Source organism: Aythya ferina (genome assembly GCF_964211825.1).
Source record: "Aythya ferina genome assembly, chromosome: 6".
Lineage (NCBI taxonomy): Eukaryota > Metazoa > Chordata > Aves > Anseriformes > Anatidae > Aythya > Aythya ferina.
In genome coordinates, this window is record NC_140303.1 from 28598061 (window position 1) to 28613552 (window position 15492).

At 35.0% G+C, this 15492-nt stretch overlaps 1 protein-coding gene across 8 annotated transcripts in view; it reads right to left on the bottom strand.

The window, feature by feature from the left end:
* Nucleotides 1-15492, bottom strand: part of PTPN4 (protein tyrosine phosphatase non-receptor type 4) — a 114183-nt gene that overhangs the window by 6667 nt on the left and 92024 nt on the right. For 7 of the 8 annotated variants that reach the window (XM_084524525.1, XM_084524523.1, XM_084524524.1 and 4 more), the window contains 10 exons: nucleotides 13889-13972; nucleotides 13750-13806; nucleotides 12274-12430; nucleotides 10690-10856; nucleotides 8860-8950; nucleotides 8716-8777; nucleotides 8142-8288; nucleotides 6094-6222; nucleotides 4472-4620; nucleotides 1619-1754 (listed from right to left, as the gene is read on the bottom strand). In XM_084524525.1, coding sequence (XP_084380651.1) covers nucleotides 1619-1754; nucleotides 4472-4620; nucleotides 6094-6222; nucleotides 8142-8288; nucleotides 8716-8777; nucleotides 8860-8950; nucleotides 10690-10856; nucleotides 12274-12430; nucleotides 13750-13806; nucleotides 13889-13972 — 1179 coding nt within the window. Of the gene's footprint in view, nucleotides 1-1618; nucleotides 1755-4471; nucleotides 4621-6093; nucleotides 6223-6779; nucleotides 6906-8141; nucleotides 8289-8715; nucleotides 8778-8859; nucleotides 8951-10689; nucleotides 10857-12273; nucleotides 12431-13749; nucleotides 13807-13888; nucleotides 13973-15492 lie in introns of those variants that run through there. The other variant, XM_084524527.1, reaches the window with a different exon arrangement.

Here is a 15492-nt window from a genome sequence, read left to right on the forward strand (position 1 = left end):
TTTCCAACCCTATTTCCTTGATGGTCTGAGAACTGTGCTTCAAAGTTAGTTTAGAAAACACAAAACAATAGAGACAGTGTATTAGAACTTGAGAAACTTCTTTCTCGACAGAAGAGTGGAATGAATAGCACTTTGAAATATGTAACTGAAGTCACACCCACAACACCAGTCCTGTTCTTATAACATCACTTCTTCAGTAATTTTCTGCCCTTCATTTCATTACTGAAGTTTCATTGACCTAGCCTTTCCGTGCACTTAGCATTTAGAAGCCATAGCATCATCTGTAGCTAGCACTATCAACTACTAAAGCATTTCTTCATACTTACATTAATTCTGCCATGTTACTGGCATCTCTCAGAATTTGATTAAAAAAGTGTTTCATGTTGAAAAAAATAAAACCCAGTTTCTTAATATTATGTAATGTCTAACTCTACACACATTCAAGTTGAGCACCAGCATACGCAGAGGCCACTGATACCTTGTTTTAAACATATAAATAATACAAATAATAGTTTAAAAAAACGACAGCAACCAAATTCAAATAGGATAAAAATAAAAGAAAATAAAAATCACTCTTTTGTAAAGCACCACAACTAGTGGTCAACAAGTAATTGTTGACATCTAGTCTTAAATGGGCACAGTAACAGATTTAGTAATAGAATTACTGTATTTTATTGTTGCATATGTATTAATATATTTGAATTCATACTTATTTGTGGAGCATATGCATTCTGCCTCCAGTGCTCCCTAAAGGCGCCTTTCCAAATTCTCTTCCTATAGTAAGCATACAGGGGATTCATGCATGGGGCCATCTTGCGGACATTAAGTGAATCTTTCAGGATATACAAAATCGGGAAGAGACATCAAAAGGAGAAATTATGATAGATATTGTTTATTATACCCCCCCCCCCATTCTGATGTAGCGAAACACATTTGTGTTCCACTGCAGATAGAACATGCTCATTTTTTTTTGAGTAGAAAAGCAAAACAAAAAGATATTTAGCACATTCGGGGGTGGAGGGAGGGGGGGAATTGTAGTTAGAACCCTGTACCTCCCCCCTTTACTAATAAAAGTCTTTTCCTCTCTATGTATGCTATAGAGATGTACTAACTCTTTTTTTTTTTTTTTTTTTTTTTTTTTATTATTTCCCCCTTACTCAAGTCATTACGGGATGGTGTGAAGTTTTGTTTTCATTATTACTAGGGTAATAAAATCACCAAATTGCACCAATGAAGGTTTTTTCTTGCATGTCTTAGGTCTTTCTGCGTTAGACTTTTATATTATTTCCACTTCTAACTTTCGGAATTATGCTCCTGCTTTCTCTATGGAACAATTTGAAAACTACTGAAAATTGGCCCTTTTTGACATTAACTGACAGATAACCCTGAAAAAGCCACTGCTTTTTCCCAGGTTGTTTTTGTAGAAATTTTAAGACTTGCTCTTTTCCAATAACTAGAGCAATTTATTTCCAGATAAGCCACAGCTGCAGCTACACTGGGTAAAGACGCCTTCTTTGAGAAGTGATAAACAACAAGTATATTAAAATACGTTTAATGATACAACTAAATAATATGAAATTATTCTTCTACAACACAGAAGAACAAGTATGATACTCACAGGTGTTTGGATCATCATGGCCCTTTGATCTCTCATAGTTCTTACAATATCTAATGGATAAACAGGCTGATTGCACTCAATGAGACACATTGCTGTCTCCATAGTGATGAGAACTCCTGTCCGTCCAATCCCAGCACTGTAAAAGCAACAAAAAATAAACTATTGGAAAGACGGTTCACATTTAAAGGCCACGTCTTCCTAAATGTTGTATAAACTACCCCACTGAACTTAAGACCTTCCTTCTCAAGGATTCTCATGACTGAGCTTTACAATAACAGGGGTTAGACAGACTGGGTGTCACTGGAAGCTTCCATCCTGCCTGAAAAGAGCAAAAGGCAGTGCAGAACTGTCAATCCTCGTCAGAGAATTAACAGTTCTTAACCTAGCCTTTAACTAACAGAATCTACAAATATATTTATTCATTCAAAATATTGTTTTGCAGTTTTAAAATAGAAACCTAATGTTCCTGCATACTTGAATATAAAACCAAATCTGTTTTTTCAGACATCACCATTATCTCAAGTCATACAATTATTATTTGTTAGTAAATGAAAGTTTGCTTCTAAATTAATTAGTTAATATAAACATTGTCTTTGAAACTTAATTGTTCCAATTTTGAAGCATAATTTCAGATTAAATCCAGCCAAACTACTACTTTAAGTTTTTGTCCAGAAGGTGGCATCAAAGCTACTGCATATTTCAGTGATGTCATGAAAATTTCACGACAAGATGTAAATGTACTGGTTATATAAAATTACTCCACAACATTTTACACTTCTAGAATTTACACATACAGAATTTGTATGCAGAATACACCATGAAATGCAAGCAGGAACGGTATTTGTCAAAGAATCTTTAACAATTCATTTTGCAATGTCAAAAGATCCAGATAAGGGCAAGAATAAGGATGGAAAGTATGATACAGTTTCCATATGATAAATATCAGGTAAGCTAAGACTCTTCAGCTTAGGAAAAGAAACCAATGCTTGATGGAGTGGAACACTGAAATTTAACAGAAGACAAGAAAATCATGAATGGCAGGAACAGGGTGGGTGGCCCACCATCTCTTACAGAACAAGAATTAGAAACTGTTCAGCTAAACTGTTAGAAGCCTTGTTAAAGTAAAAACAAAACAAAAATAAAAGCTTAGATGCAACTTTGCAGAACTTGCCAAAGGACAGGAATGCAGGAATTCAAGAGCTCAGAAACAAGAACACAAATGTCTTTGGAAAAGAAAGGCACTGGAGCTGCTATGCAGACAAACGTAACAGGTTCAGTAACTTCTTTAACTTGAAACGTGCTGGAATCTGGGCAAGTTACATGGCACAAGCACCATAAAACCTTGTTAGGTTGTTAATTTTCCTGAAGCATCTATTTATGATCAGTGATCCAAACAGAACGGAGTACATTCAGCCTTAGTTTGAACAACGTTTCTTTCTTGAAGTACATTCTGTGCTACACTTTTTTTCCCTTTAAAGTCTACTGAGAAAGGTGCCATAGAAACATATTTTTGTTTAAAATATAATGCTTACAGTTAAGATTCACTCACTTCCAAAGTTTCTCATCTCAGTACTCTTCTACAATGGCAAATCTCAAAAAAAAAAACACCCCACTAATTTAGAAGGAAGTCACCAATTTGTACAGGGAATAAGGATTGTTACACCAGAGCATCCTTTCATCAGCACTGTGTTCAGGCTATATGGATTATAAATTGTTTAACCACTCTCAGTTCAGTCAGAAAACTTGTTAGTAGAACCGAGAACTCAATGTAATCAGAGGAGCAATAGCGATGAACACAACTTGAAAACGAGTGTTTTAAAGTATCTCAACGTAAAAAAACCTTCCCTATTCTTCAGATTTTTGTTGCTTTACAATCTTTTTTTTTTTCTTCACTCCATTTTAAACTACTCTTGTATGATAGAGGAGTCTTCTCTATTTTGGATTTGGTACTTGGATTCCCCATACTAAAACTGATGCCTCAGGTCTAAAACCAAACTTGACCATTTTGGTGCTGTAATGTCTAGTCCCCTTATACTGAGCAGCACAAGCTAGTAAAAATAGAATGCAAACACCATGCGGAAGAAAAAAACCCTGGGCTCCTTCAGCTTGACCTTACTAGTGAAATTCAGTTATATTTCCCAAGAGCCATCAAGTTAGGTCAATTAAGTAAATTATGCCAAACTGTGGTATTCTCTCCTTTGTTTCCTGAGAGACATGAAATTGTTTTAAATGTTGGTACTGAAATTATCAGAGTGGAGCCAAGTTTATACCTCACTGAGAGGAATGAAATTGTTCCTAAACTCCAGTGTCTCTGTAGACTTGCACACTTCGTACCGTGTTAATGAAACTATTTGTTCAGAACCATATCAACCAAAATACAGCAATAATGAAATTGAAGAAAAATATCATTTTGAGACACTGGAATTCTAGCAGTGCCGATCGGTTTTCCCTAACTCAGAAGATTTACCCTGACAAACACAAAGCAGAAAAGATAGCCAAACCAATTAAATACAATTTCTGATAGACAAAGTCATAAAAAAGTAGTCATCTTAAGCAAGCTTCATAGGTATCTTTCACCATCTCATTGAATTACATAAACCACTAGCACAAGAATTTAACTTAAACAAATCAATCCCCACCTAGATTCATGGATGTAGATACCCGAAATTCTGCTTATTGAAAGTGATTACAACTTTAAGAAAAAGGAACTGTTTAATTCAAAGGTTGAGTCCTCCTGTAATCTGTGGATACAGTTAAATGCTTATTTGAACAACAAAGCACAGAAATACTCTTTGATAATAAATAAGGTCAGTTTTGTGATTTAGCAAAATTGGAGGGGAAAAAAAGGGATACCTGCAATGAACAACAACAGGTTCTTCTCTGCCAGCCCGCTTCTTTCGCACAAGACACACAAAATCTAGGAAATCACTGGAGTCATCAGGAACCCCATGATCAGGCCATGCTATGTACTGAATTTGGGTCAGTTGGCGGCTTTCCTCTTTCTAATCAGAAACATAAGATTTATTGAAGGGTAACTCAAGTTCCATGGCGCGGAAAACAAACAAATAAATAAAAAGCAATGATACATTTACATCAACTTGTGCCTATAATAGATGTAGCTTCTGGAAACTTTCAGTTAATTTTTGCTCATTGTTGATATTACAATTACATTTTTTTTGTTAAAAACAAAAACAGCAGGTTAGATACAAACAGTCTATCTAAACACCAGATGTTTGTGTTTAAAAAAAGGTAGCCAAATCTTTAACAAAAGAAATTTAGCAGACAGAGGTACCATCTTGCTAGATCAAATGGCAGCACAGGAGTAGAGAGAGGACTGGACAGGACTTCCAGGCATGAAAGCCTTCCTTCGGATTTTGTGTGAACACCAGTATTGTGTTGGACTTATCTGCACCTCTAATTTTATCCAGCTTACTTCACGAGATGCAGAATGACTTGGTTTTCCACTCCCACCCCCTCGCTCAAATGTCACAAACGTATCACATGCCTCTGGTGAGCAGAGGGGGCAGGCCGTACAATCAGAGTAAAAGCAGCATTTCAAAGAACAGAAGAAGTTACAGTACGTTAAATAACCCTTTGGCATGGAATCGTTTACAGAGCTTCCACTACTGATAATAAATGAGCAATTGTCTCAACAGCACACAGGAAAGGAATTTTAACTGCAAATTGACTAAAAGGAAGTTCTATAAAACTGGCGTCTCATCTGGAAGTCCATGCAGTGAGAGACAAGTACATGAACTGAACTCCAGATAACCATTTCCAAACATTTCTGAAACTGAAATGCTGACTGGCAAAGCTCCAGAAACTACACATTCCCTCAAACTCCATGCTATGCATGTTCAGTATGGAAGGTCCTGGTTTACATCTCATTGCTGATCCCAATTCATGCTTCTCTCAGCAGGATTTATCTTCCATCTACTTGCACACAATCTCCAAGATGGAATTATTAAGAACCGTTTGCCACCAAAAAGGAGGTTTTTCAGTAGCAATACTCAAACACTGCTTCTGTTTGATGTTTCATTAAAAGCATTAAGGGAAGAACAAGTTTCTCAACTTTTTAATTACTCTTTTCCTTTGTCCAGGACTTGAAAGACACCAATAAAAGTCTTTAAGACAAATAATATATCTTTTATATGATTCTAAACCAATTAATATTATTATTGAAACCAAATCCTTGTGATTTGGTTACTTTGCTTACAAATGGTTATCATACTAACAGCAGAATTTATAAAAAGTAAAAACATTGCAGTAAGACTGGTTTTCTAAAGGTTTCTAGAAACAAGCAGTTCTATTCACATGGATATGTCATCAAGATTTAAAAAAGACTGATTAGGTAGTTTCAGCTAGTCTGTGAGGATCCCACAGATTAATACTTTATATGCATATGTATATGTGTGTGTGTGTGTGTATATATATATATATATATGTAAAAAATGATATATAAAAAATGATTTTACCTCCAGATTAGTCAATGTCATTTCTCGAAACACATAGGCAGGATTTCCTTCTTCTGAATGGCAGGTGATCTGGAAATTTCCATATGATGAGCTTCCTGATGGCTCCGGCCAGTATTGATGGCATTTAACCTGAAGTCAACACATTTTTGAAGACGTTTGTGTTTCAATTCAGAATATTATTTTCAATCTCTCTAGTTGCTTATTCCTTTGTTCAGTAAAGAATATTTTGATCACTTTGTAATTACTATTAGTTTACTTACCAAATAGACTGTGCTACTTAATTAACTGCATATCATATAATGTACCACAGAGCACCAACTCAGTGTTAGCGTAAATTGAGGATGGATGCCTTTATCTTTCGCTACAATTTGTTTTAAAATTGTATTTATAAAATATTTCATCTTTACACTTGAGTGACAAAAATGCTGCTTTATAAATGTTTCTGACCTCTAAAAACTTAATGTAATCTTCTTAAAGCACATGTATATGGGAAAAGAACATATGAAAAAGAGAAAGGAGATAAGCAACAAAAAGGCTGCTGAACCAATTCAGAAATTAGAGGAATGCAGATGGTGGGCTTCAAAGACTCTTGATAAATGAAAACTCTAAAAACTAAGATTTTTAGATATATTGCTTAACGGCCTAATCATAGAGGTCATTTCAGCTCAAGTGTACTTTTGTTTTTCCAACCCACCTGGCGATTTTTAAGAGCAGCCAGATTTGCAGACTTCCTGCTCCACTGAGACATCCCGGCATGCAGTGGGATAGTGATGTCAGTAGCCTCATGATCAGCTTTAGAGCAGGGAGTCTGCCTATGGGTATAAGACAGATAAGTCCTTTTACTTAATTATTTAGCAGCTCTCCAAAGAGCTCCACAAATATCATTATTGAGCAGGGTGGGGGAACCTCAGAACTGCTATTGCAAGTCTGTTTGTAGCAGATTTGTAAAGAAAATTCAAATTAAAAGGGCACTTGTACTGAAATTCCCTCTAATCATATTTATTTGGAAGCAGGCAGCATCATGCTAATGTTGAGTCACTGAAAAAAGGTTTAAAACACCGCAACTCCCCTTCAATTATTTTAATTACATTTAGAGGCCTGACCTCCCAACAAATACATGGTTATTACTAGGTTACAATAGATAGAGACAGCTGAAATATAGTCTGAGTTGATCAGAACACCCACAATGTTCCATAAATCCGTCTTCAAAAGAAATCCTGAATTATGAGAAATTCCACTGAACTATTATTCTACTATGTCATTTCGGTCCACACACTTGATCATCCGGTGCTACTGTGAATGCTCCAGACCTGATAACACTGGAATTAAACCATTCATATGACTAGATTTTATTGTTTTGCTTGTTTCAAAAGGACAACAAATGAAGCTAATAAACTATTGCTTTTTTTTTTGGAAAAAAAAAAAAAAAAAAAGCCTTTGATAGCACCATGAGCAGTTATTTTCAGCAATTCGTAAGTCTCTACTTCTGCAGGTTTTTGTACCAAAAAGGCTGAAAAACGACAATGATTTTTTCACAAATGTTCATAGCCTCAGAAGAACATTTTATGAAGAATTTTAGACTTCACGTTTATCAATGATTCTCTTAAAGACAGCCACCCAGGCACGTTATCTCAACACTACAAAGCTACTTTAGGCTGCCTTAAAAATTCATCTCTACATATCAAAGAACTAATTACAAAAACTGATTCCATTTTTTGGAGTTTCTTCATTTGAAGATTAGAGAAAAGAAGTCTCATGAAAGTAAATTCTAGTTTGACAAGAGTCAAGCCAGTAAGCCAAAATATTTTAAGAAAAACGTGAGGACTTAAAAGTATTTCAGCACTGAACCAAGTTTTAATATTAGCTACACTAAGAACATCAAAAGGTTTAAAATTTAGTACTGTTGTAGTGATGAATCTTAAGAATGCACTGCCCTTATGAAAACAGTTGCACTACCTGTCATAACAGTATCTTCCTCGGATCTTTTAAATGGCAATCATCAACAGATTTTTTTAAGTAAGTGATATTTAAGAGAATCTTGTACTTACTCTACCCCGTTCAACTTGAGTTGTTAACATTACAACCATAGATGAGCCTTGTTCCCAAGTCATCTGCCAAAAATCAGGACAAGTGTTTGGCAATGGACCTTGACAAGCAATGTACTGGTTTATTATAGAGGAAGAAGGGATTTCCATCTAAGAAAAGATAAAAATCATTATTTTAATTCTTGCATTCACCATGAGAATGAATTTCTGTAAGTTACACATCAGACAATGTTTAATGACTAACAGATTAAAAAGCATCATTACATGAATCCTATTTACTGTAACTTAGTCACTACTGCCACATTAGTAATCCAAGAAGAATAATGTGTTCCTTTGGTAAAGGGCTACCTTCTCCTTTTTATTTAAAAAATAAATAAATAAATAAAAATACCTGCCACAAACTGTTAGCAATTAAGCAAACCTACGGTAAATTTCAAACCATCTGATTACAGGCTTACCCAGACATTCTAGCCTCGACTAGGTTCACATGAATTTATTTTTTTTTTCACTTGAGTTCTCTGTTGCAAAACTGCAAAAGTACTTAATGTCAGAAAGTATTTTTAAAAACAGTACTCACATTTATGTAATTTGCATTGATGTAATCTTCATTACTTTTTAAAATAACCCGTGTAGCATCATCTGAAAAAAATTTAGAAAGCTGTTACTTATTTACTAACCAGGGTAAAATACTTCTAGAACACAAACACACACACATACTTACAAGGCGAAATGTCTCTGTATCTATTTTTGGAAATGTTTTGAGGTAATCTGGCACAAGACATTGTCATTCCAGGTTTTTTCCTATACAATTGCTAAAGACAAAAAAGATGGTCAAGATATAAAATACCTGTTAGTATATGCATAGAGGTACTTTTTATAACATAAATTACTGAACAAAGATAGTTTCAACAAATATGGAAACACTTTTCATAAGAAAACCCTGTGAAATATTCTATGGGATCATTTAAAATAATTGAGACATCATCACAATTTGGTTGAAGACAAACTGACTGTTAAATTTCAGACTTCCATAAGAACACTAATGCAGTGAAGTCAGTATTATATAATGTTAAGGGAATTGGCAGATACTGACATTCCACATGGTGGTTTGGGGCAAGCAGATGGTGTTGTGTACAGCTCTCTACCTACAATGAAGTTGTTTCAGAGCTTTTTTTTTGTTTTGTTTTGTCAGATATCTTCCTGCATTTCATTAGGTATACAGTGAATCCTGTGCTTTTCTTGCACAGTATCTCCTTTGAGAGGTCTCTGTCCTGTCATGCCTTAGTCATTCACTGCCGTAACTATTATGCTGCAAACAGTACCAGTGATATCATCCAGGTTCAATAAAAAGCACTTTAAAAACTTCAAATCTGAATCATTTAAATACTTTGTTTTAAAGTGAACTCCTAAGTGAATTGACAGAAAAGAGGCCTTAAACCTGAGCAAGAGATGTGGCAAGTAGAGCTTTGAAATCACTTTTCAACCAGAGAACACAACCTTTCACTTGCCCTTCCAGCATAAAACATGGTGACTACACACATTCCATGCACAAGTTTGACATCCTGTGGTAATGGAACAGCTAAATGAAGACCTGGGAGTTGTGTGTCAGTACACCCACACATTTCTTGACCCAAACACACACACCAAAGCCATTTATGTAACACTGGGTGTTACAAAACCGTAACTTTCCCTGGAAGAGCTCCCAGTGTAAACCTGTGCAGTTTAACATACAAGGTACATATGCTGCAAAATGTGGGTACTATTCTATGTATAAAATAAGTACATTTTACCAGAAGTCTCAAATAGCATGTTTTATAAAAATACATTGTGATACATAACCTTAGGTCTCTGGTGAGGAATTCACTTTGCCGTGTTTTACAAATTACTGCTTCTTGCTTTAAGTCACTTGACCTCATGCATTAATGAAGATGGAGTATCACCAGAGCACAGGTTAGCGCTAAAGAAAGACTATAGCTATCAGCAGCTATTGATACCAAAAGAAATGCACTGTTCTTTTCAAATATGCCAAAAAATTAACTATTTATAAAGTAATTTGTTACACATTCTTAATAGGGCTGTATTTTCCATTGGTAATTTTATATTCCCTCATTGAAATTGTCCATAAAATGTCAACAGTTTAGCTGTCATTCAGCTCCTACATTAACTTTGATTAGTAATAAAGGTCTGAGTACAGAACACAAATCTTTGGTATGGATTTTTGTCATCACCACTATAAAAGTTTATTAAAATAGGCCCCTGATAACCATAAAAAGTTGCAAGCAATCAATAAGGCTATTTAAAACTGAAACAACATTTAGAAGTAGTATTTGGATTGGTTATTCTATGCCATAACTTTGGACACGTATTGTTTCTCTACAGGACCTTTTTTTTAAAAAAAAAAAAAAAAAAATCTTTCTTTTGAGTGTTGAGTCAATTGTTTTACTCAAAATTGCTGATGGTACTGAAATTTAAGTGAAGTTTTCTCTGTTTAAAATTATTACTATCCCAAAAGACTTGAAACTTGCACACAAATGCAGGTGACAGTACTCACATCAAACTGAGCCAAAACAGTTCCAGTGATAAGCCCCTCTGCTAGCTGAATCATGGATTCCCTCAGAGCATTATCATCTTGATGGACACCATCAAGTGGAGATTTCTCAGGGATGTACTGGAAGTCAGGCTCACTCTCCAGCTTCTCTTCCACAACATCATAGACAGCTACAAAAGAAATATGAGTATGAAGGCTCTAACCAGACATGCTGTTTGGCAAGTAAAGTTAACTTTAAGTCACTTATTTAAGTCAACTAAAAAGGCACTTCTCTCCTGTAGAAAAACCCACATTTATTAAAAACATTGATTTTAATATCCATCATCAAGGAGAAGTAGCCTTTACTGATTACTAGCACCCATAACAAAGCTATTTTTGGCTTTAATAGTCATTTTAAGCAAAAGCACATCGTTGACTGTTCACATTTTGATCAAACCTCATGTTAGACCCTACCTTGTCTGGTGTACTCCCTAATCTCAAATTCCCACATCATGCCTCTGAAGATACTACAGGTACATTTACATTTTTACTTTTATTTCATTTTGTATTGATTTGTTCTTTCAGGCTTTGGTGATTAGGGCAAGACATACAGCCCACCAGAGAATTTAGCACTAATATATGCCATTATAACACTATCAATGCTGTATGTGTGCCCTGCCTATAAACAAACTGAAAAATAATATGCATCATCTACTGTACATAACAAACATGCTGTTAGAAATCCTCTCTTTAGTTGAAATTGCATGATCATGAAGGAGGAAACTGGCAGCTCCTCACTTCTACAGCTCAAATGTTTTTATCCAGAACACAAAGATAATCAACACATAAGGGGACACCAATTTAGTAACTTATAAACAGTTTTATATGAAAAAGAAAGTAAACATAAAAACTGCAAGAAAGCTTGCACACAGAACGTGAGCACAAGCAGGAAGCATGAATACAGGAAATATTGTTTATGAGGTGTTAGACATTCTCCTGAAGTAATTTCAATTATTCTGATTGAACATGATTTTTCGTTTTCCTTTCCTGTGCAACTGTATTATAATTGGGATGTAGAGCAGAATTAACTCCAGTGACCATCTGCTGGCAATACTTCAACAGTTTACGTCATGAGTATATAGAAAACACTGTTATTTCAACTGCATTTTTAGCACTTTCTGCATCAAGTAGAAATGTTACCAGTCATTCTGAATTGTTTTTAAAACATATAGGAGGATTTTGCATATATGGAACTCCAAAGGCTTCCAAACACTGGGTTCTTGTTTTGTGTTTTTCTTTTTCTTCAAGGGAATTACAGTAACCTCAGTTTACTTCTCTCTGTTAGAAATCTCTCTGTTAGAAATACGTGATCTCTGGCTTCGCTATTCATTCGTAATACCTAGAGTTCTGAACAGTTCCTGAGAGTATGGGATCAGTTAAGATTTATACAATAGGCTGTATTGGTGCAAGTCCTTTTCAAGGAAGGGAGTTACTTCTTAAAAGATAAGCATTCCATCAGAATACAAAAAATTAAGATTAGAAAATAAATCCAAGGTGGTTTTTGATTTTTTTATATATATTTTTTTTCATTATGTACATATCACTCACCATTGGGTCGAACTAGGAGCACAAGTTCCCCTGAGTGTCTCTCACAGCTAGCTTTAATAAACATAACAACTTGATCATGGGTATGTTCTGCTATATCCCTGCCGTTGATCAGTACAACCTGGTCTCCTTCATTCAGACGAGGGACACAAAGATCAGCCTGCAACACACAAAAATAAAATCTGTAAAATGAGCCATTTCCAACTTGTCACCTTAAAATAGCAACTGAAAGTAACTACACTCTGGGACTTGAATCCTAACAGCCAAGTTGCTATGGTTGCTGCATTGTATTCAAATGATAAATCTGAGTGTTGCTCAATATGAGACAGTGCCATTCATATGTACAGATCAATTTGTCACTGGGAGGTGACTGTCATTGTCATGTCTTTCAGCAGCTGTTACTCCACTCCTCTGGTTGAAGTAGAAAGCTTGGCTGAGCTTCACTTTTTCAATCACATTTTACACAGGCAAGAAGAATGTTATCTTTGAAGAGAAGGGAGTTATTGTCTAAATCAATTTCAGAGGCTTAAATACTTCAGGTATGAAACATTACAATTGTAACGACAAGAGTAAGACAATTACCAAAGACAATGCACAAGTCTAAGTAATCCCAAAAAGAAGAATAAAAATAATTATTATACCACAGTTTAACCATGGTTGCAGAAAAGGAAAGAGCACATTCCACCACCAATTATCTTTTCCTTGGAGACTGGCTATTTAAAGCTTTTACCCAAAATTATTTATATTATTAAATATTTTAGAGATAATAATTTACATGGGTAAGAACATTGTTCTTAGAACAGATTTCAACAGGAAAAAAAAATGGGGAAAAAATGCTGTATTTCTTAACTAACTGTTAGCAAATAAATGGTTCACTCTACTGTAAAAGGTGTAAACAGAGCTGACTTCAGTCAGCTGAATACCAGGTCAGTATTTCTGGCAATCAAGTGACAAAATATTGTGCCTGGTTTGAAGACACTATTGATAGTCACTACACACCATTAACAACAGACAATCAGACCTAATGAATGATTCATGATGTCTGATTTTAACCTAAATCTTGGCTTTATTCAGCTACATCTGTCACTAAAGTAAGAGGTGTTTGCCGTTTTAGCTGTTTTTAAGAGAATAGAAGACGCCATATAAATTAGATTAAATTGTATGAATTCCTATATTAAAAAATAATCAAGTAAATGCATTGTTAAGATGATAGCTCAAGAAACAGTGCATACTGAACATCCACAGATCTGTAATTTTCAGGAACTAAATCTTGTTTCGTTAGAAAAATATTTTTGAGGATTGAACTTTTCTTCCCCAGTGTTATATAGCCCCACAAAATCCTTTCTGCAAATCATTTGCTTTCTTAGGATAATGTCAGCACAGGCTTGTTTCATAGGCAGCTAAGAAATAGTTACTAGTTTTGAGCACATACTTAAAGCTACACAGATATTTCAAACAGTTTGATTTTTGATAACTTACAGGTGTTCCTGGAGCTACCCTGGACACTATTACGGGCATCTTCTGATCATATCCACCCTTTAAAAATAAATTACAGAAGTCATAAACCATAAACATCAGAAAAACAACTTAACAGACACAAAGGGAATAGTTTCTGTACCTTGACATTGAAGCCAAACCTTCCATTTTCATCTGGTTTCATTCTGATCATAACAAGATTGTCATGGGGGATACCACCATTGGGCTAGTAAAAAGAAAAAATAATATATTACTTGTTACTATAGCATTTGTGGATATTGTATGCAATAATTTTGCATTTTCCTCATTAAGAAACTGATACTGGACACTCATGAAAACATCAATAAGGCAAATGTCTTATCTCATGAGTTTTACATAGAAGGAAAAACAATTATACACTTAAAGTCTTGGATGTAATTAAGTTAAAAGTGTGTTCTGTCAAAGGAAGCTCAGAGTAAGAAATGGCACTAATGGCTTCAAGCAGTCTTAAGAGAAACAAATTACCAAACTGAAACATTTTAAATTATTTTAGTTTAGACTGCAGCAAAGAGCCCACAGTAAGAATGTAACATGATAATAAATGAGGTAAATTAATACACACTTTTTCTCCCCTATTAACTGCAGTATGGTAGCAGTAAGCTGAGACAAGTTTGGCAACCAAACCTTGATTCCATATTCCATCCCATTTTGTGCTTAATGTAGTATGAGTTCTGTCAAGCTCTGACAATTCAAACATTTTATTTATTTATTATTATTCTGATCAGAACAACATTGTCACAGGAACCACCAACAAACTGGGGAATACTAGATACTTTTGTAATCTGGCAAAATCAATCAACTTATTGCCACAGAAATGAATTTTAGTTTATTCTACATTAATGTCACAGGCTGAATATCACCTAGTACATACATGGTGACGATGTGAAGTACTATTAAAGAGATTTATTTCAACAATGTTTTTATTGTTACCAAATACAACCCAAAGCATAAGAGTCATATTCAGAAAAGAAGAAAAAAATCCACGTATTAAAGGAAATCAAATGTTCCTATTAGGTATGAAAGTTCAAAACCTGCAGGTTCAATTAGGTAAAAAGGTTGCTAAACTTGGCTCATAAGAACTGGAAAAAAAAAAAAATTAAAAAGACAACTCAGTGTCACGTGTTTTAAGCTCCTGATTAAAGCCAAACCACCCCCACCCCATCCCAACCGCATTCATCGTAGTGAAAAGACGAAAACTTCGGGGAAGGAGAGAAGAGTAAACATAAGAGTAAGCATAAGAGATATTGATGAGAAAGAAGGGAACATATAATTTTTTGCCAACGTTCACTGGCACAGGAGACCAGGCGAATGTTCCTGGGCAGGATGAACAATAAGCAATGGCTCACATGCAGAGTTTGGCAAGTTCTGTGCAATTCCTTTCCCCAGATAAAAAAAGAGGGGTAATTATTTCCTACTCTAACAAGCAATTTTGAATTGCCTGTTTATAATGAAAAACACGAAGAGAGCACTGTAGATCATCATTAACTTGTCCTGACTGCAAAAACTCCTGGCCACACCTGTTTTCAAATACTTCTGGACATTCTGACTGGATGCTTAAGGAAGGCTGCCATAAAAAGCTCTCATTTCCATACCTGTCCTACTACCATTCTAAATGAACTCTTCATACGTAAATAGACAAAGGAAATTTGACAGCTTAATGAAGGCAAAATGATCAGAGTTTTTCCTGGAAAAACTCTGCTCCTTGAG